Consider the following 24,712-nt stretch of genomic DNA (forward strand, 5'->3'; position numbering starts at 1 on the left):
ACTTTCAGAATGCATACAAAAATAATCAAAACATTTATCCTGCTGTACAGAACCTAAAGCGCAGTAAGAGCTTCTACTAAGTATTAAACTATTGACCATGTGATGTCCGGATGTCCCATTGGAGATGCTCATCTCCTCTAATGGGGGTCAAACCCGACTCATCCCTAAATATCTTCCCACATCCTTTCTCCAAATTATCACCCACCATTTGTCCAAATTTATAATAAGCCACAACATTGATTTTTTATTGAGTGATTGTTTTGTATTATTATTATTATTCAAAATTTTATTGTTTTGTTACATGGCACAAGTCATTCTGTCTAGAATGGATTGCGTAGTTAATAAAAAAGCATATTTGAGAGAGGAATGGAAAAGGCTTTATATTTAATGTGATATTGACTATTTATCAAACTAGTTTTCCATGATCAACAATTATCAATGAAAATTAAAGTTGATTTTTGAAACTACTGGATTTATTTATTTTTGCCTTATGAGGGCATTATCAAACTGTCGAATAAACCAAATACACATATACAAGTACAATTTTTTCAAAACTAGCTCCTGTTGTTATTACCTAGTATTTGCTGGTACTGCGCTTTAGGTTTTTAAATGTCAATATTTTTTCAAACAATGTAAAAAGGGGTGTAGTTGACTCGGCTTACCAGATTTAAATTGACATCAAAATAAATAAATATACTTATAAATGTTGATATTTTTAACCAATCCAAAGATAAGTAATAAGAATTTATTGTTATAATAACAAATAAATATATATTAATTGCCTTCAAATAAAGCATTGCATTTTATTTATTTTTTAATTGAAGCGGAAATAAATTTAAAATTGCCATGATGATTATTGCGTTTATTTCAAATTATTTATCCTTTGGAAAATTCTCATTTTTACGTGCCTGCGATCATTTAAACATATAAAAAAGCACTCGATCTTTTATGCACTTTTAAAATTGAGTTGAGTAGAGATTAGTTTGAAAAAGAAGCAAATAGATTTTAATAAAATAGCTGCATTTTCTTACAAAGCTAATATTTTTATTATTATTACACATATATAGGTATGTAGCAAGAAAGGCGAACAATAAGAGGTAGGTTGTAAGTGGTCAAAGATGAGCATTTGGTAGAATATAATATATCAAAATTGAAAAAATATATGTTGGTAGTGAAATTATAAGATATACCTTATCTGTACATAATGATATAACAACTCCGAATTAAATGGGTGTATGTTAAAAATAATTATAAAAGAAATGATTACAACAATATAGAAAAATTATATCTCAAATCTACTCCGGGACATCCCTCAATAGGCAGTTACATTTTTATGAGATATATTTCATATTGTTGTATGTTACGCAGATGCATATGAAAAGCTATATAGATATATAGCTTTTCATATTGTTGGAAGCTAAACTAACAGTGCACAAATTCTGGTACCAACCCTAACATATGAAATAAAGCATGGAGTTGGCAAAAGAATGTTGAAAGTAGGCTGAATACAGTCAAAATGCAATCACCCAGATGAATAAGCAGCAAAACAATGTATGATACATGTTATATGAAATGATAATGAAATATGAAAACCAGAAGGCTGAGATATATATTATAAATAAAAACCTGTGTAAAGATGATTTGGACATGTGGAATTAATGAGTGAGGAAAGAAGAGTAAAATATATGAGGCGAATGTAGTTTCAAATAGAAGTAAAAGAAAGCTTGGCACAATCAAATACTTTAAATACTTGGGTGTAGACAGGTTAGAAGTTGGAATAATCGGTATGAAGAGATGCATAACACAGTGAAGTGTGGCATACTATCTTCTCTGCCTGCCCCTGCGTATAGCTATGCGACGGTTAGTCATATTCTTGTCATTATTTCTACTAAAAATTTGTGGTACCTTAGAACGGGGCTACTTGAACTTTGATGTGTTACTTGAGCCAAGTACAAAAAAAAAAATCTGTATTTGTTCTACAATAATGAACGTATCGACATGATTCATTATTTTCCTGACAGGTGATATTTCGATCGATACCACGATCTAAATATTTTTTTGTACTGGGCTCAAGTAACACATCAAAATTCAAGTAGCCCCGTTCTACGGTATATAAAATGTTTGGAATTTGAATCATTACTTTAATCCCAGAAGAAATAATAAAAAACAAAAAGTATAGGGATGCATGTGGATGCATATATTATTAATTATTGTACATAACAAAATAACAGAGAATGTAATATTTCAGAAGAGTTTATTGAAAAGGGAATTTTATGCATGTAAATGGAATAAAACCATGGCATTAACAATAAAGGTAGTACAATGGTACTGCACATTCTTTTTGCAGAAATAATTTCACATCCGCCATTTCTGCTTGATTTTGCTGACAGATTGACACCCAAAAAAACCTTTACTTTTTCAAACCATTACCAAATATATGATGGTCCGTAAAATAAATTTAATGTACATTAATGGCGGACTAATACTACTAATTATTCTTAAACAATTGTAGTAGGGCTTCACTCATCATTCGTTTGATTAAAACTCAATACTGTAAAAAAATGTATTGTAAACCATTTGAAACTAGCACTAAGATAGCTGTTTTCAAAACCTAGTAAAAGTGCCAGAATTGCATATTTAGAAGTTCTCTTCATAAACATTAGAAATAGATGATATTTTTGAATATATATGTTTAGCTATTCAATAGATTTAGAAAATTATTTAGCACTAAGGAATAACTGTTACATTAAGATAAAAGGGATAACCGAATGCTTTGAGTTTCCTTACAGTGTAGTGATTGTCGACAAATAAATGCAAGAAATGTAAAAACCTAGTCTAACATAAATATTTTTTTTTTAAATTAAACAATACTAATTTCATGTCATTATATCTTGAGAATATTGACAATGAAATCTTATTTTAAGAGACTAGAGTTTTGGTGATTCGAATCTTAAAATTTATAAAAAGCAACATTAGGTTGCGTACTTATTTGATGGCAAAAATTAACCACACCACGCGACTGTAACTAGTATCCACACGTGACTGCTGTATCGTTATTATTTTTTTGTTTTAAGTCATTTATGATGTATAATTTAGCTTTTATTTTATAATGTTCAATATGCTGCATTAAAGTTATTTTGTACTTAAATATGTGAAAACGTTTTTTTTCACACAGATAATGGCAAGGCAAAACTCAGTAAAATAAATTCAATAAAATCATAGATTTAAATTAATCGTATGGAATTGTATGAAGTAAATGCAAATTCAATAAATAAAAATAGTAGATACATCCTCATACTTGAAGCGTGCAATAATTCAAAGTGATCAACATTGATCTGCTTTGACAGTGTAAACATAGCGAACACTTAGTGTTTGCGCCTATTGCATATATAACATTTCCTTTGGAAAAGTTGCGGTAACGCAGTGCAGTTTATATTCACTCAAACAAATCGGTATACAGTAACAATCAATATTTTTCTTCAGATTATTTTTATACATGGTATTATTATCTCATATTTGCAATGATAGCTTTTACCCAAATACTGTACAATTTTCTATAAGGAAAATTTTAACATGGAGTCAAATATCTAATATTAAACGCTTATGATGAAGCAATATTTCATAAGCCATTTTATAAACAAATTACAAGGGAGGTAAAAACTGTAAAACACCTAGATTTTTGTGCATACCTTCAGATCTTTTTCAGATATTATGAAATATTCCTTTAGTGGAAAATCTAACAACAAAAATTCATACAAAAAAGTTATTGAAGCATTTCTGTTGCTATTTTTTTTAAATAACAAGTATATACAATGTTATGCCATTTATATACAAAGTATTTCTTGTAACTATGAGTTTTCAAATACCATTTATAAAAAAATCAATTTCAATGGGTCAATTTATCAACTTATCAAACAAAATTGAAATAAAACAAAATACATACAAAAATAAGATATAAATTAATATAAAAATATTACGTTCCATTAGCAACCATTCTTACTAATCCCGAACTAGCCTAACAAAGGAGTTGATATCCAGGTTAGGTTAGGTTAGTCTTGTCAAAATGGCTGTCAATTTTCAATGATAAAAAATGTTTTGTAATATTGAATGTACAAAATAGAAAGAAGTTATTAGTCATATGCATATAATAGTAGATAAAAGGTCATATTAACACACCTATTGAATACAGTCGTGACTACAGAAAACACTTAGTAGGTTACTGCTTTACATAGCATCAATTGTTCAGTGAAATTTGTGCCAAAGTGCCAAATTTGAAAAATTTATAAAAAATATCTGACGGTTTTTATTAAACTTATATATTCATTTTATACAAAATGTGTAAATTAGTTTATCGAAAATCTTGGTGGAAGTTGTAATATAAATAAGATTGATCAAATAATGAGTTCACGCTTTAGTTTTGTAGGCAATTACCAGTTGCATCGTCATACAATGTCGCAGAAGCAATGAAACCAGTAATTACCTTACAAAACTAAATGTATTGAAACATCAACCTATCGCAATATTTCATTTATTGAAGATTAACCAAACAGTAGACAATTACAAATTAGATGTAAAAAAATATTTAAAAATCGAAAATCACCTCCTAAATAGTGTTTCTGTAGATCAGACTCGAGTACATATATTAAATTTGTAATATTTGAGATTATATATTATATAGAGAATGTGATATTAAATGCATTACAAAATGGTTTCCATTGCACACAAGATATGGATATATGGATAGAGGATTTCATATTGCTAAATGTTTATATAACAATCATTAAAAACACGATACTCTTATCACAAATATCTAAAACAGGGGCAAAGATAGATACTTTGAAATACTTAATTCTAAACTTATCATTACGGTGGAACATTACTCGGGATTGCATTAATATCCATAGTGGGAAGACATCAACATGTTTGTATACATCATTATCTAAACGTTTCCATTAAAAAAGCCGAATACAAAATAACACCAACGGTCTGAACACAATTGGGACAATCCATGTAACAGCCATCGTGTAATTCACTAGATCAACTTGCGTACGTACTCGGGGATCCCAGATATCTTTATTTATCTAAAAATGCTAATAAAACTGTGGTTTGGACTTGGAAAATTAGCGTAATGCGTGTTTGGAGACAAACAGACTAATCCAATACGTTTTACCATCAGCGGATGCTGCTTGTTGCTCTAACACTTTCCCACACACATACTTGTCCTGCCAATATCATTCGGAATGTCTCTCTTTGGCTATGTATCTAATATGTAAATATTTGATCCTGATAGTTTTTTGGGTTATTTATTTATAATTTTTATGATTACATTGATTTTTTTTTGTTATTTTATGATACAAATATTAATTTATAATGTAAACAAAAAAACTCACATAGACGTGGATGTATGCACAATATAATACAATTACTTATTTATTTTTTACAAAAATGTTAATAAAATTAGTATATAACCACTCACCGAGATTTTTACGTCTACCGGTTTCGAGACGTACCCGTCTCTTCGTCAGGACAATCACTAACACAGCATGCAAACAATACTACCCTTCACCACCATAGCACCATTTAGTTTTGAGTGTGTAAATGGTGCTATGGTGGTGAAGGGTAGTATTGTTTGCATGCTGCGTAAGTGATTGTCCTGACGAAGAGACGGGTACGTCTCGAAACCGGTAGACGTAAAAATCTCGGTGAGTGGTTATATACTAATTTTATTAACATTTTTGTAAAAAAATTAATAAGTAAAAATGACTAACCACAAAGTAAATGCTTTAAATATTAATAATATTGAGAATAATATAATACAATATTTAATTGTCATTATATATTTGCCCACGCAAGGCAAAACAGCTTTGACAAAAATAAATCAATTCGGTAGAGCTATAAATCCTGTTTTGATTCATATTAATACTATGTACTACAAAAAATTACTGTTTCGAAAGAAGTCTGTTTTTTCAAAAAAATAATAAAACGATATATCCTGTTTCCATTCTGGATTTATATTTGGAAAAAATGGGCTCCCCGTACATACCACATACAAGTTGAACTAAAAATAATATTAACAACCAGGCAAATAAGGTTTAATATACTAATTCTCATTTTTACAATAACCCCTGTACAGTAAGGATCTACAGGATCTCCTTTACTAAACAACTAGTGAATACGTTGGACACAGTTATGCAAAAAGTGTATGTAAAAATGAGCACTAAATGTTGATCACTAGTATTTAAATAAATGATCCTTAAAATATAATATTTGTTGGCTAAGTAGTGGAAGGATTTCACATGCAATAAGTTTCTCTATTAGAATCTAATTTTCTCGAACTATGTAATTTTGATACAGGGTAATTGGTAAGGCTTATTACCCTAGATGTGTCATATTAAACAAACGAATCACAGTAGAATATTAAATTAAAATATTGTTTAAAAAACCTCGTTCAATTATTATTGATGGGTAATTATTAGTATTATCAAAATTACCTTTCCGCAGAACTATGTCCATTAATAACTATGATTCGCAGATGTCACATGTACATCTGTCGATCGAAATAATATGTATTTTATTACATACATCACCTCGTTTAGAACAGAATTCTCTAAAGGAATATCTACCTACCTATGTCTACTTATCATGTTGTTTGAAACAATCAATGATAATACAACAAACATCTCCCCTACGCCACTCCCTTGTGTAATGATATAATAATCACAAATATTTAATAATACTAAACAATTATGTCATATAAAAATAAATAAATTATTAATTTATAATAATATAATATAATATATTTTTCAGATTTGAGTATTGTTAATTTTTTTACATTTTTAATGTAAAATATTATTAATTTATTATTAGATTAAAACCAATATTTTTAGCTTTTCCACTTTTTTATTTGACCAGCGACCGGGTTTCGTCGTTACCGACATCATCAGACTGGTGAGAGGCTTTACAAATTTGTATGTTATATATAAAAGAAGGCAGGAGTTGATAACCATGATTTGATATAATTTTATGAGAAATTAATTTAATTTTAGTGAATTTAAGTATTGTATGATATTTTAAATATTTTTTTTATAAAGGTTTTTTGTATAGAAAGCACGATTTTATATAAAGTAAAAATAGATTTGTATTTTTTGTAAATGAATTTAAATTATGTATAAATTATGTAAAAATTCATTTACAAAAAATACAAATCTATTTTAACTTTATATAAAATCGTGCTTTCTATACAAAAAACCTTTATAAAAAAAATATTTAAAATATCATACAATACTTAAATTCACTAAAATTAAATTAATTTCTCATAAAATTATATCAAATCATGGTTATCAACTCCTGCCTTCTTTTATATATAACATACAAATTTGTAAAGCCTCTCACCAGTCTGATGATGTCGGTAACGACGAAACCCGGTCGCTGGTCAAATAAAAAAGTGGAAAAGCTAAAAATATTGGTTTTAATCTAATAATAAATTAAAAATGCAATTCCATCACGAAGTGTCAGTGGATAATATAAATCTAGTAAAATATTATTGTTAATTTAGAAGAACTGCGCCATTATTTTACATATCGTCAATTATATTGCTAATTGTAATACAAGCTCTTTCAGCAACAGAAAATTTTACAAGAATCAAAATATGTGAATACACACTCAATGAACAAAGATAATTTTGTGTTGACTTTTAACAATTTTAATATTTTTTTACCACTCCTGTAAAATTAGCTCTCTTTAAGATAGCTTGTATCCCAAACTTTGTTAAATCATATTGCATACTTACAAGTCAATGTATATATTATATTATACAATGTAAGTAAATTAATTTTTCTATGGAAGAATGCCATTATTTTGCGTAGAATATATCGACCCTATCCCGCCAAAACATAGTGAACATGAGTAAGGTAAAGATTGCTTTGTTATTGCAGCAATCCTTGGGGCGCTCTCACATCACTCCAAACCGTGCTATTTTTATTAAAAGATCATGCGAATATTTATTTTGTGCACATTTTCTGAAACAAAGTAACCTTTACCCAACTGGAATTTAAAAATTTTAGCCAAAAAAGGGTCGACATCATCCCCATTCAAGCAAAATTTAAGTACTAAAATCTTATTTATGTAGTTATGAAGCGCTTTGAGAGTGCAACTTTTTTCTGGAAGTTTTTACTTCTTTATTTTTACATAAAAATTAAGTTTTTACAGCAAAAAACACGTCTTTGATCTTTAAAGATGACTTCGAATGGATGGAATGTCATGTTTTTTAGTTTGGTTTTCTAATAAATTTATTTATTTATAAGCACATCAATTCCATGGACTGATACGGTCAGAAACGTGAATGTGCTCCAAAGAGCAAGAGTAGGAAGACAGCTGCTGACGGATATCAAAGTCTGTGAGGTGTCCTATCTGGGGCATGTGCTTAGAGGAGAGAAGTACGAGCTATTGCACCTAATAGAGGGTCATTCACATTCCGCCCATTCGCAGGGACTTTAGCAATTAAGTTTTAATTCAGAAATGATTTGTTTTGATTGAAAAATAAATCAATATATGGAGCACTGACTTTGTGATGTTCCATTAACAATGGTAGGGATTATAATTAAGTTATAATAAGACATCAAAAGGTTAAAACAAAGTTATTATAATAGCTTTTATATAAACGAAACTGTAAACTGAACTTAAATCTGTAATTTTGCTCGAATGGGAATGTGAATAAATATTATATGGAATACCCGCTTAAATTTTTTAACACAATAAAATTAAATACCATTTTAAACAAAGGCTGACATAGCGACATGGTTTGACTGATCTTATATACTGTATGGAAACCAATTAATCATTCATTCAGATATAACTTTAAACATATTTCAACAATACCTTTGTATAACATTAACAAAGTTAAATAGTGAACTAGTGTTACAGTAAACAATACTATCAGCTAATACTGCACTAGTCAAAATACATATTGATTAAAATTAATATTGCAATATACATATATATTTTCTTCAAAATTAATCACTATTTCAATACTTTTTTCAAAATTCTTATTATTAATACGCTAATTTGGTCTCACATTATTGGGGTTTCTAATGATATACACATTTCTAACCAGCATTTGGATCCCACAATATTGGTTACGAATATTCCGCACAAATGAATGAACAAAAAAATTTCTCCAATCGCACAAATGTTTGTAAAAATTTAAAATGGTAACCGTTGATCGTTTGGCACATTAAAATATCAAGTATTCTGAGATCCAAAACTTTTTGATCTACATTCTACCATTCACGTACATCTACGTAACATTATTGCGAATCAAGGTATATGTATAGTAGGGTCACTATATATTATCAATAAATATATTTTCAATTGCGAGAAATTATTGCCGACTCTTGTTACATTAGGCATTTTTTTTAAATGAATGCCTAATTAATAACTTTTTTTCAATCCATTCGATTACTTTTAAACTCGCAATTGTCGCAGCAATCTGCAATATGATAAATATTTATAACACAATTATGATAGTATCAGCCCACTGCGTTTTATTGCATCGAAATGTTGTTTCAGGTACACACACCCTTCCCCATTTTATCTAACGATAATAATCATTTTCAATCACGGTAAACGTTTTACCTTTTTTGAAGCGGCAAGTCCACTTCCCTCAAATCTGACAGCTGGCGAGCTATACACATCTGGAGCAACACCGGAAATTCACAGGAAATTTTTAACCTTTTAAGTGCCGAGCGCTTTGAATTAATATGTGTCTGTGTTCGCAATACCGGCCATTCAAAGTTACACGTGTTTACACATACAACTTAATGCATATATTTCTAATCAAGGTCAGTAGCTATTGAGTATCGATGTTGAAATATGTAAAGACATCTCACGGGATCATTATGATAAGCAAAGAGATGACAATATTGCTGAAAATTCACCGTTTGGATTTGAGCATAGCCATATAAACACTAGCCCCAGGTCTGGGGCTAGTGTTTTATTAAAAAATAAAATTCCAAGGGAAAAAAAATAAATTGGCGAACCCCGGGCTCGGATTATTCCTTGTTTTTTTCCGAGCTCAGTACATTTGTTTGCGTATATGTCTACCATCTAACAGTATAAGATGGTATCTTTTTTAATGCATATTTTTTGCAAAGGATCAAACCTTCAGAACTTATCGATGTTATCTTTAAGATCTTTTTTATTTTAAAGGCATTCGCACTGAAAAACCACAGTTCCTCAAGATGGGCTGGGAACAGGGGTAGGTTCACTAATTTACATGCCGGGACTAAAAGTGTTAATACACACCGACAGTCAAAAGGTTAATTGAGGCAAATTATAGTATCCCAAACCCCTTACAGCGATAATGCCCCAGAAAGAGAAAGGGTCGGACGGGTGACGCTCCCGGGAGTTCAAGAGTAGATGGGGATGGGGAAGTGGCGGATGAGGGGAGTGGGCGGGGACAGCGGTCAGGGCAAGCCGCGCGACGGCGAGGGGGAGGGGGCGGGGGGCGCGCGGCGGGGCTTCCAGCGGAACACCAGGGCCAGAATGCTGCGCAGACGCCGCCAGCGACGACGCCCACCACCCTAATGAGAAAAAACGACAAATATGATTATTTTTTCCCCTAGATCTAATACCTACCGCGGCAACCTTAGACATACTGCGCTACAGTACTTAAGTACTCTCTTATGATAGAGAAAGTCCAAAAGAAGTTTCTGAGGTATCTCTACATGAGAGAGTACGGCTATTATCCTCGGCTCTACCCGACCCAGTTTCTCAAGGGTATGCTTGGCTACAATAGTTTAGAGACTAGAAGGAATGTGTATTTGATTACGCATTTTTATCAGTTGTTGCGTGGTATGATCGATAATCCTGAAATTATCCGGAATATTGGTCTGTATGTTCCCGATAGTTACCTAAGACAGCGTCGACATAGATTGTTTCACATTCCTATACACAGGACCAACCTGCCGATGGTTATGCCTGTAGGAAGAGCTACCTCTATGTTGAACAATATCACATTGGATATTGATCTGTTCCATGTGTCCGAAGGAGTTTTCCGAAGCGGGATTCTTCTACACCTTTAAGTCTTCTTGCTTACTTTTAATATATACGCCTTGAATATTGTTTGTTATGTTTATTTAAATTTTTTGTTGTTGAATAAAATTTAATTGTTGAATTGTTAATTGTTGAATTGTTACAATGATTGTTGGGCAGTAATATTTAAATTTTAGACGGTATCGCAATATAATGTTCATCGCATAAAAAATATTATTCAAAATTCAACTAACGTGTCTATTGTCTTTTCGCCGAATCTCCCTGACCAGCGCATGGAAAGCGTCATCTATGTAGTGACGGAGAGCCGCTGACGTCTCGAAGAATGGACAACCCAATTGTGTCGCCAACTGCCGGCCCTCTTCGACGGTCACCTGATTGAATACCAATATTACATGACATTTTGCTAGTTTTAAAAATTACAAATTCTAAAATTTAAATGAGAAAATCAAAAATTTCAATAAAAAAAAAACTACAAAAAAAAAAAAAACAAAGGCTAGGTAAAAATACTTATTCTACTTCCTTCTAACCCTTATCCCCACCCAATAGTGCTTAGGGCACTGCATCGTACCGATGCAGTGTTATCTTGATTATTTACTTACATGAAGGCAAGATCACTCCTGCCCTTCAGGGACCAGTCCAGGGTAATATTAAATTAATATTTATTATAGTGTAAAATCACTTTTATTTATTTTCTCTCCCTCCCTGGGAATTGAACCAAGGACCTCCAGCACGGTAGCTAAACATGCTAACCATGACACCACTGAGGCGGATAGGTAAAAATACTACTTGAATAAAAATCAAATTTTAGTTTGTCACCGGGAGAGTTGATAATTTTTTTGTTTTTTTTTTTCATCAATCAGCAGATAATAAACTTACCCTTATAGAAAGGTATCAACCCTTTGCACTCGAGACTTTTTTTTGTATGACATACCAGTAACTCGAGTGTATTTTTTTGCAAATTTGCACAAAAATAGTTGATTTTAGAAAAAAATACAAAAAAAACCTGGAAATGGGTATTATTACATAAGTGTTTAAAATGGTTTATTTAAGAAAAAAAAAGTCAATTGGTTACTATTTTATATATTCAATGTATGGTATCTAACAAAAAAATCGCCCAAATGCATCCTAGGCTGCCCAGGACAAGTGTCACAAAACTCATAAGTCTCAAGCCTTTGCCAATTTTTGTCCCTCCGTGAGCAAACCACAGTCACTTTTTGATCCTATATGCAAAACATTAGTTTAGTAGTTTGCCATCCAGGCGGACCTCAGTTTAAGGAGTAGACGGCCTACTTGGAATCTGCCCAAAGTCCCCTACAAACTGATCTACTAAAAATTTCACAAACTTTAAGTGACTCAATGCTAGCGAGGACCTTGAGCAACTGGCGGGACAGAAGTGTACCTGCGTTAGTACGTATCCCGGCCTTTTATTATTTAAACAACATAACGGTACATAGTGGCGACATATAGTCGCCGACCGATTTACTGGGGAATTTACCATGTCGACATATTGTAGTCGTACAGGAGAAAGTGACCAACTAACAAAACGTCAAATGTTCAGGAGGGCCGTTTAAGTCACTTTTGCTTGGCAAAGAAAATAAACATCAATGCAGTTAGTCATTTTTAACAAGTCAATATATTATACTTTCAAGTTTAAAATCCTTTGGGATTTTTTTTAGGGGAATATTAATCTCGTAAGATATCAAATAGTCAATGATCACGTTTTTGTAAAACAATGCACTTGGTCACTTTCTCCTGTATGACTACGATATTGTCGCCATTCGAGTGCAAAGGGTTAAGATGATATACATAATACGTGGTCCACAGAGACAAGGCATTGCTAGCAAGTTAGTTACATCAGTCGAGTAGTGAGAGGATAATGTGTTTTTTGTATAGCTGTAGAAACACATCTACCGAGCTGTTTTTTTATACTTGAATAAATACCTTGCGCAAGTTGTGCAGGTCCCGCTTGTTGGCCACCAGGACGAGGGGGATGTCCTCGTGCGGGCGGCTGCGGGCGATGAGGCGCCGGTACTCAGCCGCCTCCCGGAAGCTCTGGCGATCAGTCACGGAGTAGCAGATCAGGAACCCCTCCCCCCCGCGCATGTACTGGTCGCGCATGGCCGTGAACTCCACCTTGACACGTTTAAGCGTGCAATTAGAGATTAAACAAATACATTTATTAATATTTGTATTTATTTAATATAGTTACATTTTTAAGTACAACATAATACAATTTCTAAACATTTAAACATATGGCAAACTTATAGTTGATTCGCTGTGCCTCTCCAAAAAAGAGACTGAGCTCTTGTGCTTGGAGAGGGACTTACACTCAAGGCTTAATTTTTTATATAATTAATGGTATAATAGTCTTTTTTTATATTTTTTAAGATTTATATGTAATGGGCATTAATTTTTTCTTAAGAATTTTTATGTTTTATTTTTTTTAATTTCTTTAGGGAGTTTATTGAAATATTTAGTTTCCAAATATTTGAAGTTTTGTTGAAATTGTTTAGTATTACATTTTGGAGTTGACATATTTTGCAAATATCACTCGCGCATTCCGACATTGTGAATTCACTCTAAATAAAAAATCATAGGTATTTAATTTTCACACACAATATAACCATGGCTATTTTAATCGCCGAAGAAGATTATTTATTACAAGTGTGGAGTAGCAATTGCGGAAGGACCTACTCGATAGATAATTCATTCCATTGCAACTTCAAAATTTCAAAAATACAAACTAAAAATCATAAATATAAAAATAAACAAAAAGCTGAAATATGGAAAAAATCTTTTGTATTCATTTTTAAAACTGTCAATCTAAGAATTCAGCATTTTTAGAATAAATGATAATTAATAATCAGGAGGTTTTGGGAAGTAGAATTTTAATTTTTGCAGTACCTGTCCTGCAGTGTCGAGAATATCAAGGTGCGCCGGCTCTCCATCTATCACGGCTTGCTGTTGATACGAGTCCTCTAAAATACACAAAAATAAACAACAAAACATAACTACACTTTTTCTTGTTTATTTATACAGACCGTCGGCCGTCTATACAGCCAGTTTTAATAATTAAATCTGACAATTCACAGATAATAATTGAAACTGTATAACTGCCCTTGAGGCAGTATTTCATGAGAACGGCGCTATGTAAACTACCCAAAATTATTATTAATGAAATCAATAGTTATTTCCATTGATCAGGTATATATTAAATGTAAATATTAACCCCTTTCCGGTCCCCCAAAATTAAAAAAAAAATCTAGGTAGACAGTTAACATTCCAATTGGAAACAAAATCTTTTGTCCTCTGCTCCACATACTGTTGTAATAGATACGAGTGACAAAAATGTAAGCTTGGAATTTAAATAAATAATACTAAGGTCGAATCACATCCGACATGGGACCTAAGAGGAAAAAATCGATGTCGAATGAGATTCGACATTGGACCAGTAAGGGCTAAAGGGTTTGATAATTCACTAATAAAAAAATAAAGCAGTCTAATATCTCATCAGGAGCGGAGTTATGGTGGCCCAGGAAACCGTTTCTAATGCGATTGTGTAAGGTTATTAGAGCAGTGGAATAACTTCTCAATAACGAGGGTGTTAGAGCATCAATGTGTTGAGTGATCTGATAATTTGCCAGTGCTGAGGGTAGAGCAGTCTGATAATTCATTAGTAGAGCACTTGATAATTGACCAATACAGAGAATAGAGCAGTCTAGTGATGTGCTGCTATGGGTTGGATTCCATTCGCTGGCATAGTGTGTCAAATTGTGAAAATAATGGCAAATACGTAACATAAAACTACGCCCAATATTAATAATTAGAATATTCGGTTCATCTCGAGTGTTCACAAATCTGGGAGTAGAACAGTCTGATAATTCACCAGTATCGAGGGTAGAACAGTCTGCGGATAATTTACGAATAGTGAATGTGTTAGAGCAGTCTGATATTTTAGCAGTAGATGGAGCAGTCTGTAGTGAACTCACCAATAGTGGGGTCGTGGTAGTCCAGAAAACTGTGGCTGACGAACTGCAGAGTGACGGCAGACTTGCCCACCCCGCCGTCCCCGAGCACCACGATCTTGTAGACGCGCGGCACTCGCGCCACGCCGCCCTCCATCCCCCCGCCGGCGGGCCCCTACATTCCACTACCCGCACTCTACTGGACCCGCCCCCGACACCTTCGCGAATACGATCTTCCCCAACTTGGAACAGCCCGCTCCGCCTCGCTCCCAAATGTCATTGAAGAAAAGTGAAACGCCTCTCGCTGCCTCCTGAGCGTGATATCATCAATTAACACTTATGCTTTGTAGTCCCACTTAAGTTACACGAAGAGCGGTATAAAAATACGAAAATACTAGCGCACATTTATGGCTTTTTTATGGAATTATTGCTATTTTATATGAAAATACTTATTTTACAATACGCCACTTCCAGCTGATCGAGCGATTGACATCTTCGTTTGACATTTTTGTTCATTATTACCTGTTGAGAAAATCATTGCAATGCGTAGACTTTGGGTTGCCATACGTCCTCTTTTCCGAACTTTGCATACAGGTGTAGGCAGAGAAAATTTCCAACATTTTCGCCTCTTCCACATTCATGCATCTTCTTATACATACCCGCCGATATCAATAGACACACTACAAATTATATGCGATTTAGGCGCGCAATTTATCATGCAATTTATTTTATATTTGGATAGCGTTTGAGCCTGTGTATACAGTCGAACCTCACATAACAAATTTAATTCGTTCCAGCATCTTACTCGTTAAGCGAAACCTCGCTAAGCGAAACATTTTTTCCCATTCAAATCAATGAAAAATACGTTTATGCGTTCCAGGCCGAAAGAAAGCATATTTTTCATTTTAAAAAAATACATTTATTCAAATAGATTTTTAAGGAGTGTTAAAACTTGGAATATAATTTAAATTCGAAAAAACGTCAGTTAAAATATGAATTAACGACAAATTATTAATCCCTTTTAACTAGAAAACCGTTTTAAGTCATTTTTTTATTGGCGCTTCAAAATTTGGCGAAAATGTGTCACAACATTTTCATTAAATAAATTTGTAGCACGAATAGCCACCTTTTTACTAGGGTGATGCTTCTTAATGTACGATTCAACAGTTTTCCATGCATTGGCATTTCTCTTATTGTGCTAGAAGATTGTTGCTCTACTACTTCCTCCGCCTCCATTAAACTCTTCTCCATAATTTCTTACTGTGAAACACGATGCAACTCCATAAGCTTTTCGGTGGTAAGCTCTTGGCTGTACTCTTTCACAAGCTCTTCAATATCATTATTATCTACCTCGCGAAATCAGTTAGCCTTAGTCCCATTATATTGCAGAAGTGATTCACAAGAGAATCTCGTGAAAAAGAGACTTGCCCTTCCTCGTTATGCGAAACGTTGCTCGTTAAGGGAGCAACTTTTTCACCTTTTATTTTACTCGCTTTGCGAATTACTCGTTATGAGAGGTTCTGCTGTATTTGATCACAATATAAAATCTAAGCAGGTACCATATTTTGTATGATAAATAAACAGTTGTGGAACCACCTTATGTTACTTATTTGACCACTTGACAGTTGCATTTTGTCTATGGTTGCTTTGACATTTTGGCACATTTGTCACTTGCCGCTAGTTGATTTTTCCGAGTTTTTCTTTTGAAGTTCACTGACTGAATGACAAATTGACCATATTTTCATTTTGTTTATTCGAGTTATTAGATCGTTTAACGAATTTAAAAATCTGCGTTTAATTAATTTTATTTCATTCATATTTTAAAATTTAGTGCGATACCCACATCGGAAAACCATACATCAAAATGTTAAAAAAGGCAGCTGGGCTTGTAGTTTTTAGATACTTTGAAAACGCAACTCAATATTTATTATTGAAAGCTTCATACGAGGACTTTCATTGGACCCCACCGAAAGGTAAAATTTAAATTTTTGGTTACATAAATTTGTTATCAGTATTATTATAATTAAGTTATCTCTATCGGGAAAAATTCACTGAAAATGGCAATAGCAATAGCATTTGACGGGGACATTTGAGGAGCTGTCAAATTTTCACCTTGCTATTTTTGTAATGTCTGTATTCGTAATGACCTGCCATTGGCTAGTTTTAGCAATCACTGTATAGATAACATTCACCATTTTTATTCAATTAATTTTAAAAATGTATAATAATAAACTATTATTATAATTTTGTAATGAAAGGTATCCAACATCAGGAGTGAATGGATCCATTATAACCCAGAAAAATGCATCTTGGCAGTTATAAAAATCCAAGAAATGTGATCAATTCAATCTCCTGTGATTTAATGAACTTAGTTCAAATTATTACTTTTTAAATTGTAAATACTACTAGGGGAGCAGACCTATCAACAGGTGATTTGAAACTAATTAAATTTTTAAGGTAAACTAAATCATTGGAGTAATTATCATGTAACAAAGTTAATGACGACACTATTAGTCAATTCAATTTTTGTTTTAGGACACGTCGATCCCGGGGAATCAGACTGGGCGACAGCTTTACGGGAAACTGAAGAGGAATCGGGACTCCTAGAGAGCGATCTGGAGATTTACAAGGATATTAACAAAACCCTGAGGTATAATGTTAGAGGAAACCCCAAGGAAGTAGTTTACTGGCTGGCAAAACTCAAGGATCCAGCCAAGGCTGTCAGACTTTCCGACGAACACACCGACTTCAAGTGGCTCGGGCTAGATGAAGCTAAAGTACTATCGAAATATGAAGACTTTAACGGTTTACTGGACGATTTTAACATACACGTTAATCGAATCATTTCAAAATAATAATTATCATAAAAATTGAAAATCATGTTTTCAGCCGTTTTCAACCGTTTTCAACCGTCCTAGTATAGTAAATAATCCACATAGGATCTTGCTACATCCAAACAAAAGGTTCTCTGCTAAATAAAAGCTTTCTCAATCCAAGCATAGATGGTTCCAGTGAAGTCACATGTACAGTGTCATGAGATTGATGATTTACATGTGTAGGAGTTCCAAAAATTTGGGTAGTGTGGTTGTCAATCATGGGTAGAATGGTGAATGTTGCAGGCATGTAAAGTGATGAAAAAATGCAAGAAAGGTGTGTTGAGATGGTGTGGACATGTTAGATGAATGAGGAAAGAACAGTAAAACAAATCTATGAGGCAAATATAGCTGAAAATAGAAGCAGAGAAAGGCCCCGGAAAACTTGGCATGATTAAGCACTTCAAATACTTTAGCGAGGAGACGCGTGAATGAGATGATCACAATTACCAAAAAGTTTTCCTAAAAACATATTCAACCAAATAAATTACATACTTTTTTTTACTGTTATCTATTAATAAAAAAGAGTTGATTTTTTCAATTGTTTTATTTTATTGATATAGCATCCATAGAAATTACCAGATTACATGGAAATAATGTATTGAATAATTGCTTACCATAATATTTTGTGAGCTCAAAAGGTGGATTTGGTTCCAAGCTTCAGTATACATTTATTTATTAAAAATAGCAAAACTACTCTTACGAACTAGCTTCAACCTTGTTTATTTCTAGTTGTATAAGACCACATCTAAATTCACATAAACATTCTTTCTACTAGAATAACAATTTTAAAAGTTTATTTATAAACTTCAAAATGTTGAGGAAAGTTACATAATGGATTCCATATTTATATAATTTATATGTGATTGAAAATGTATTTAAATTTCTTCAAGACACGGTAAAACATTATTAGGAACCATCACATTTTTTACACCATTTTTAATAATTTTAATTAAATACACATTTAAAGTAGAAATTCTTTGATGTCCAATACTATGAATGTGATTGAAGATTTGGTAAGTGGTCATAAAACAATTACGTTTTGTATATTTCTAGCATGTTTCAATAAGAGTTTGCACCTTAAGAAACTACTTATTTCATATATATTTTTAAATATTAATTAATTTATATTTATAATCATAAGAAATGAACTTTAAAAGTGACAACCAAACATAATACTTATAATTAAATTATGTTCCATCAATAAAAAAATATTAATATAACAGTCATTACTGGAAAGAGAAATTTATGTAACCTAGCTAGTTTATGAAAAAAAAAATTCTTAGACAAAAATTAGTTCTGAAGAGAGGATGGTCATGACCTTCAGCATTTTAAGAGCAGTCACTATACATTTTATACGCCTCCGTAGTGTTGTTATTAGCGTGTTTGGCTACAGTGGTGGAAGACCCAGGTTTTTTTCCCTGGGCATCAAAACAAAGGTTAGTGACATATTACTGTAATACTTATTTTATATCAGCACAGAACTGATACCCTTTCTTCATTGAATTACATAATGATAATTTATGTAAGTAACAATCAAGATAACACTGTGCATAAGTAAATAAGGATAAAATTCCCTATACAGCATCAGGTGCATATAAGGGTTAGAGGAAAAAGACAATGCCTTCTTGTAATTATCTTTTAGGTGGTTACACTAATTTACCTCTCAGCCGATGACGTACATAAAATTCTTAAAGCAACAATCACTGCTGAATTCTTGAATTTTGTTTTTTTGTCAACAGTTATTAACCACATGAAATAAATAAACTTATCAGTGCGTAGAGTTAAAAAAGTTTTTATTATTCATAAATAAATAAGTGATATTCCTGACAAAAGATTGGGATTTGGAGCGCGGAGATTACGCACTAGCGAGGGTGTCTTCAGCGAGAGAGCGAGTAGAGGAAAGTTCGCTGAAGCGGTCCAGCAACTGTTGCAGGGTCATTTCTCCGTGCACGATGTTGTCTCGCGTGCGCACATTCACCGTACCTGCCGCCTTCTCCTTCTCCCCCAGAACTGGAAAATAATCACATTGACAAAATTTAGAGTGGATATAAATGCCGGATTCAACCACAAAAGTGATACTTAACCTTTTTATTAATACATACCTCACAACAACCAAATAAAATGCTAAGCGATGTGACTTTAATTTATTCAAAAACATTTCTAAATAACTAAAAATCACTTAAAGTTATATTTCAACCTCCTTTGCCACAAATCTTTAAATTTATTTTTTAAATTTTTATTTTATTTAAATGTGTTGTCAAAAGGAAACTGATTATTTGCAATTCCTTATACTTCATATTAGCGGAGGGCTGATCACCTTTCCTTTGTGTGTTAATGATCAAGATAACACTGCGTTTCTATGATGCAGTGCCCTATGCACCATCTGGTGCGGAAGAGGGTTGAAGAAGACTTCATATCAATGAGGTCTTCAAATATTTTATAAAATTGATTATAAAATTATAACAAAATACAAAACTGTTAATAAAATGTCCGTCTTCGTAATATACTGGTTGGCCCATTTGGCCATATTGCTGTAAGTTCCAGTGATTTTTCACTCTAATATTTTTGAAGTATCACCTTACATTGGTATCTGGATAATTTGAATGAAATAGTTGCATTTTGATATTATAAGAGAAAATTACCCAAAATAAAGTTGAAATAGGCGAGTTGCGCATTTCTGACTTTCTTGTTGAGGGTGTCTCCCGCATCAGTGTCCGCCTCCGCCATGAATCCAGCTGCAACCAGTTTATCCCTCACCTGCAAGTTCAAACACACTGTACTGCAAGGCAGCTGACTATACAATTGAGATGTTAAAAATATGATTGTATAACATTTATTTATTTAAAAAATACCGGAACTTATTTCCCACGGAAAAACTTAGCAACTTGAGAGCGTCCATAGACAAAGTGAAAATTACCACGACAATTGCCAACCTTTAGCGTGGATCGGTACAGTAAGAAGAATTTCACATGATAAGAAATTATAAAGCACATTTTTCTGTCTAAATAACCATCACACCGCATTCCCAGAGGCGGAGAGAATAGAATGCCACACCGCTCTGTCTATAGAAGCATTTTTTTCTCTCTCTTTCACATTCATGCATTTCCTTTTACACACCCATCAATTATTCCGACTTCTGACCTGACCACTTTCTAGTATTTGAAGTACTCGATCGTGCCAATTTATTTCAATCTTCTTTCGCTTTTATTTACGATTACATTCACTTCACATATTTGTTTTGCCGTTTTTCCCTCGCTCATTCATTCCATATGTCCAAACCATCTCACCTTTCTTAACCACTTAACTGTCAAATTTTGGGGATAAAATTCATCAGTGCAGGAAATCGTCATCAATAAGTTGAAAGAAGACTGTTTTGAATATTGAAAGCATTAACTTTGTGGATCATATTGATATATTATTTTGAGAAATAAATAGACTAGTTTCGGCAACAACCCGTTACCCTCTTCATAAATTAAACTCTGAGGAGGGCAACAGGTTGTTGCCGAAACTAGTTGGTTATCAACACATTAGTTACGGCAATGTTTTGATAAAATTGTATCTTGAGGCGGGCGACATTAGACAGCTGTCCGGAAATATAAAATATGTCAGTGAACTTCATATTTTGAACTTGAGGTTGAACTCGAAAACAATACAAAAACGGTTAAATGGTCTCTAACGTCTCAAAATAAAATCATGTTAGTCCACAAATCACAAAAGTAAAAAAATGTTAAAAACACTAATAAAATATTAGAAAATAACAACACAGTTTAACAACCGCCAAAAACTCAAAATCTGCGAATAAAAAATGATTTATGGGCTTTCCCCACACGCGTTTATTGCTTTGTAAGTACCAACTGCCGACTTAAAGTAAAGGACAATGATCTTTGTATTTTATTTCATTTTAGGACAAAGAAAAAAACGCACCGTCTGTATCCATTGTTTAAAGTTAATTTGTAACATTTCCTTCAAAACAGATTACGACCATTAGCTATGTTTTGCACCAGTAAATATCAGTATTATTTTTTTATATTACAACGACATCTATCCACTACACAACAAAAGCAAAAAGGCCAAGAGATTAGAAGTTTATGACGTGTTTTTAGTATACTAAATTGAAGGTAGCCGAAATGCACAAAAATGTGCACCCCGCCACCACACAAGGTTTCTGAAACGCACAAATATGTGCACACCGTACACAATGTGTTAATAAAAATGTGAGTGGATCAAAAAACAAAGTCTTTTTATTTCGCAAAATAATATATGAAAGAAGACTGCCTGCATTGCTCGGGTTAGGCAGGAAAAACAAATATATAAATATATTTGGCTCGGGCAAATCAATATCGCCAAGTTGGAATACGATTTTCCCAAGCAGCAATAAGACTCATCAATACAATACAAACTTTTTGCTAAACTGGGAACTGGTTAATTTTATCGATAATGCTTATCTTGGCATATTTTTCTCATCATGCATGGGGTATTCATACTTGACTGATTACTTTGGGGTTCATATTGGTGTGGCACGCTCGTAAGGTAAAACACGCGTCATTACCTCCAGGGCGTACTGGTCGCAGGAGGAGAGGACGGGGATGACGCACGCCTGACGCGGAGACAGCCAGAAGGGCCAGCGCCCCGCGTACTGCTCCGTGAGCACGGCCACCATGCGCTCCACGGACCCCAGCACGGCGCGGTGAATCATCACCGGGCGGACTCGTTCTCCATTCTCACTGAAATAAACAAATACTTGTAATTAATTTAAAGCACTTTTGCTCAGAGACTAACAAAAAGGAGATTGAGAAAGGGCACTTATAATTTTGAATACAGGAAAAATTGTACATTTTTTCGAAGACAAATACAGTTAAAGAATAAAATATATTTAATCCTTCTGTATGTGTCATTATTTTTATTTTTCACTGTAATATTTATACAATATTACCCTGGACTGGAACCTGAAGTGGAGGGCTGATCACCTTTCCTTCATGTGTTGACGATCAAGATAACACTGCGTTTATACGATGCGGTGCCCTATGCACCATTGGGTGCGGATAAGGGTTAGAAGAAGAAGTATGTGTCATGTCAGGTCCCCCTAACGTCGACTATCACTCGAGACTAGTTGTCGCAGCTCTAAACAGAGCCTCGACGGTCCTGATCTCCGTCCAATATCGTATATTTCAAAGCCAGGAGATCTATCTTCTCGCCACACCTCATCGACCCTCTATTTTTTTGCATTTTATGATCAGGTGCAATACCTCGTACTTCTCTCCTCTTAACACACGCCCCAGATAGGACACCTTCAAGACCTTGACATCAGTCAACAACTGTCTCCCTGCTCTTGCTCTTTGGAGCTGACCATATCGGTCCATGGAATGTGTAGGATTCTACGATGTATCCACATTTGGAATTATCCATATTTAATTAGCAAATTTAAACAAATGTTTTGAATATTGAAAGCATTAACTTTATGATTTTGAGAAATAAAAAGACTTTTTTTTTGGTCCACTCACATTTTTATTAACTACCAACTAGTTTCGGCAACAACCTGTTGCCCTCTTCGGGGTTTAATAAATTAGTTTAGTCATAAATTAAACCCTGAAGAGGGCAACGGGTTGTTGCCGAAACTAGTTGGTTGTTAATAAAAATGTGAGCGGATCAAAAAACAAAATCTTTTTATTTCTCAAGATAATATAATTTAAACAAATAATTAAGATGACTTACTTGATATAGTTGAGGTTGAATCTGATGGGCAGTTGGAAGTCCAGCTGAATGGTGGCGCACTGATGGGCCCGCCGCAGAGCGTCCGACAGGGTGATGTCTATCTTGGGCCCGTAGAAGGCTCCGTCGCCCTCCTTTATGGACCACGGCTCCCCAAAGTTTTCCAGAGATTCGGCCAGCGCCTGCGAGCCAAAAGATACCGTCAGACTATATTGTGGTCTAGTGTTAGGAGTTTTATAAATACTAATTTATTGATGAATGATGGCAGTATGAAATTATTGCATGGGGTGGTATGTAGTGAATGTCGCACATTAATTGTGGGAATAATACTTCAAGTTCCGATACACACTTCCACCGAGGAATATACAACAAATTACAATTCAAGACTACACTAAAACAAGCCTTACAAATACACTAAAAAATTACACACACATTCACACATCACGGGAAAACACTTCTCAGTTAAACAAACACCCTACAAGGGTGCTTTAAAAAGATGCCTTATTTGGCTTGGTGTAGCTCCACAAGAGTAAAATACAGAACTTAAGACCTCTTTAAAAAAGATTTTTTAACCCTTTCCGGCCCCCCAAAATTTAAAAAAAAATCTAGGTAGACAGTTACATTCCAATTGGAAAAAAATATTTTGTCCTCTGCTCCACATACTGTTGTAATAGATACAAGTGACAAAAATGTAAGCTTGAAATTTAAATAAATAATTCTAATGATGAAAAAAATGTCGAATAACACCCGACATGGGACCTAGGAGGAAAAAATCGATGTCGAATGAGATTTGACATTGGACCAGTAAGGGTTAATAGGCACTTTTCAATGTTATTCACCCAATATTGAATAATAGAATTAAGCTCAATAAATAGTATGCAAACCTTCTCAGCCTCGTTCCACACTTCGACCTCCCCGAGGTACTTGTCCGGCCGGGTGGAGAGGCACAGACTGAAGGTGAACCCAAACACCTGGTACACATCCTTCAGGAACGCCAGAGCACTCACCTGTAACCCATTTCAAACAGGTTTAAATGCAAATATACAAACATACAATGTTTTTAGCTTAATTTTAAATTATACTGATCCCTAACAGTATAATTTAAAAGGA

The 24,712-nt window shown here is 33.5% G+C and overlaps 3 protein-coding genes across 3 annotated transcripts; 1 reads left to right on the plus strand and 2 right to left on the minus strand.

The window, feature by feature from the left end:
* Nucleotides 1-8,166: 8,166 nt before the first annotated feature.
* Nucleotides 8,167-15,527, minus strand: LOC148308599 (GTP-binding protein Rit2-like). Its single transcript, XM_088261486.1, has 5 exons — nt 15,042-15,527; nt 13,957-14,030; nt 12,994-13,185; nt 11,286-11,423; nt 8,167-10,580 (listed from the first exon to the last, which is right to left on the minus strand). The coding sequence occupies exons 1-5, from the start codon at nt 15,172-15,174 to the stop codon at nt 10,464-10,466; spliced, it is 654 nt and encodes a 217-aa protein (XP_088117612.1). The 5' UTR covers nt 15,175-15,527; the 3' UTR covers nt 8,167-10,463.
* A 1,134-nt stretch (nt 15,528-16,661) lies between these two features.
* Nucleotides 16,662-18,427, plus strand: LOC148308600 (bis(5'-nucleosyl)-tetraphosphatase [asymmetrical]-like). The gene is made up of 2 exons (XM_088261523.1): nt 16,662-16,990; nt 17,553-18,427. Exons 1-2 carry the CDS (start codon nt 16,882-16,884, stop codon nt 17,870-17,872), a joined length of 429 nt encoding a protein of 142 aa, XP_088117649.1. The 5' UTR covers nt 16,662-16,881; the 3' UTR covers nt 17,873-18,427.
* A 56-nt stretch (nt 18,428-18,483) lies between these two features.
* LOC148308601 (threonine--tRNA ligase 1, cytoplasmic-like) lies at nt 18,484-24,609 on the minus strand (the record flags this gene model as incomplete). The annotated part of the gene is made up of 5 exons (XM_088261497.1): nt 18,484-19,903; nt 20,536-20,650; nt 22,443-22,617; nt 23,606-23,784; nt 24,487-24,609. Coding segments are annotated over 5 exons (747 nt in total), but the record flags the coding sequence as incomplete, so codon positions are not given.
* Nucleotides 24,610-24,712: the final 103 nt, after the last annotated feature.

The sequence above is a fragment of the Brachycentrus maculatus genome, unplaced genomic scaffold (assembly GCF_059751285.1).
Source record: "Brachycentrus maculatus isolate JH-2025_06_01 unplaced genomic scaffold, ASM5975128v1 h1tg000157l, whole genome shotgun sequence".
Taxonomy (NCBI): Eukaryota; Metazoa; Arthropoda; class Insecta; order Trichoptera; family Brachycentridae; genus Brachycentrus; species Brachycentrus maculatus.

Coding starts and splice junctions, on each gene's coding strand:
- LOC148308599 (XM_088261486.1), bottom strand. CDS start 15,174: ATGGAGGGCGGCGTGGCGCGAGTGCCGCGCGTCTACAAGATCGTGGTG. Junction 13,186..13,956: donor TTCTCGACACTGCAGGACAG/GTACTGCAAAAA, acceptor AAACGTGTCAAG/GTGGAGTTCACGGCCATGCG. Junction 10,581..11,285: donor GGCGAAAAGACAATAGACAC/GTTAGTTGAATT, acceptor TTTTCTCATTAG/GGTGGTGGGCGTCGTCGCTG.
- LOC148308600 (XM_088261523.1), top strand. CDS start 16,882: ATGTTAAAAAAGGCAGCTGGGCTTGTAGTTTTTAGATACTTTGAAAAC. Junction 16,991..17,552: donor TCATTGGACCCCACCGAAAG/GTAAAATTTAAA, acceptor TTTTTGTTTTAG/GACACGTCGATCCCGGGGAA.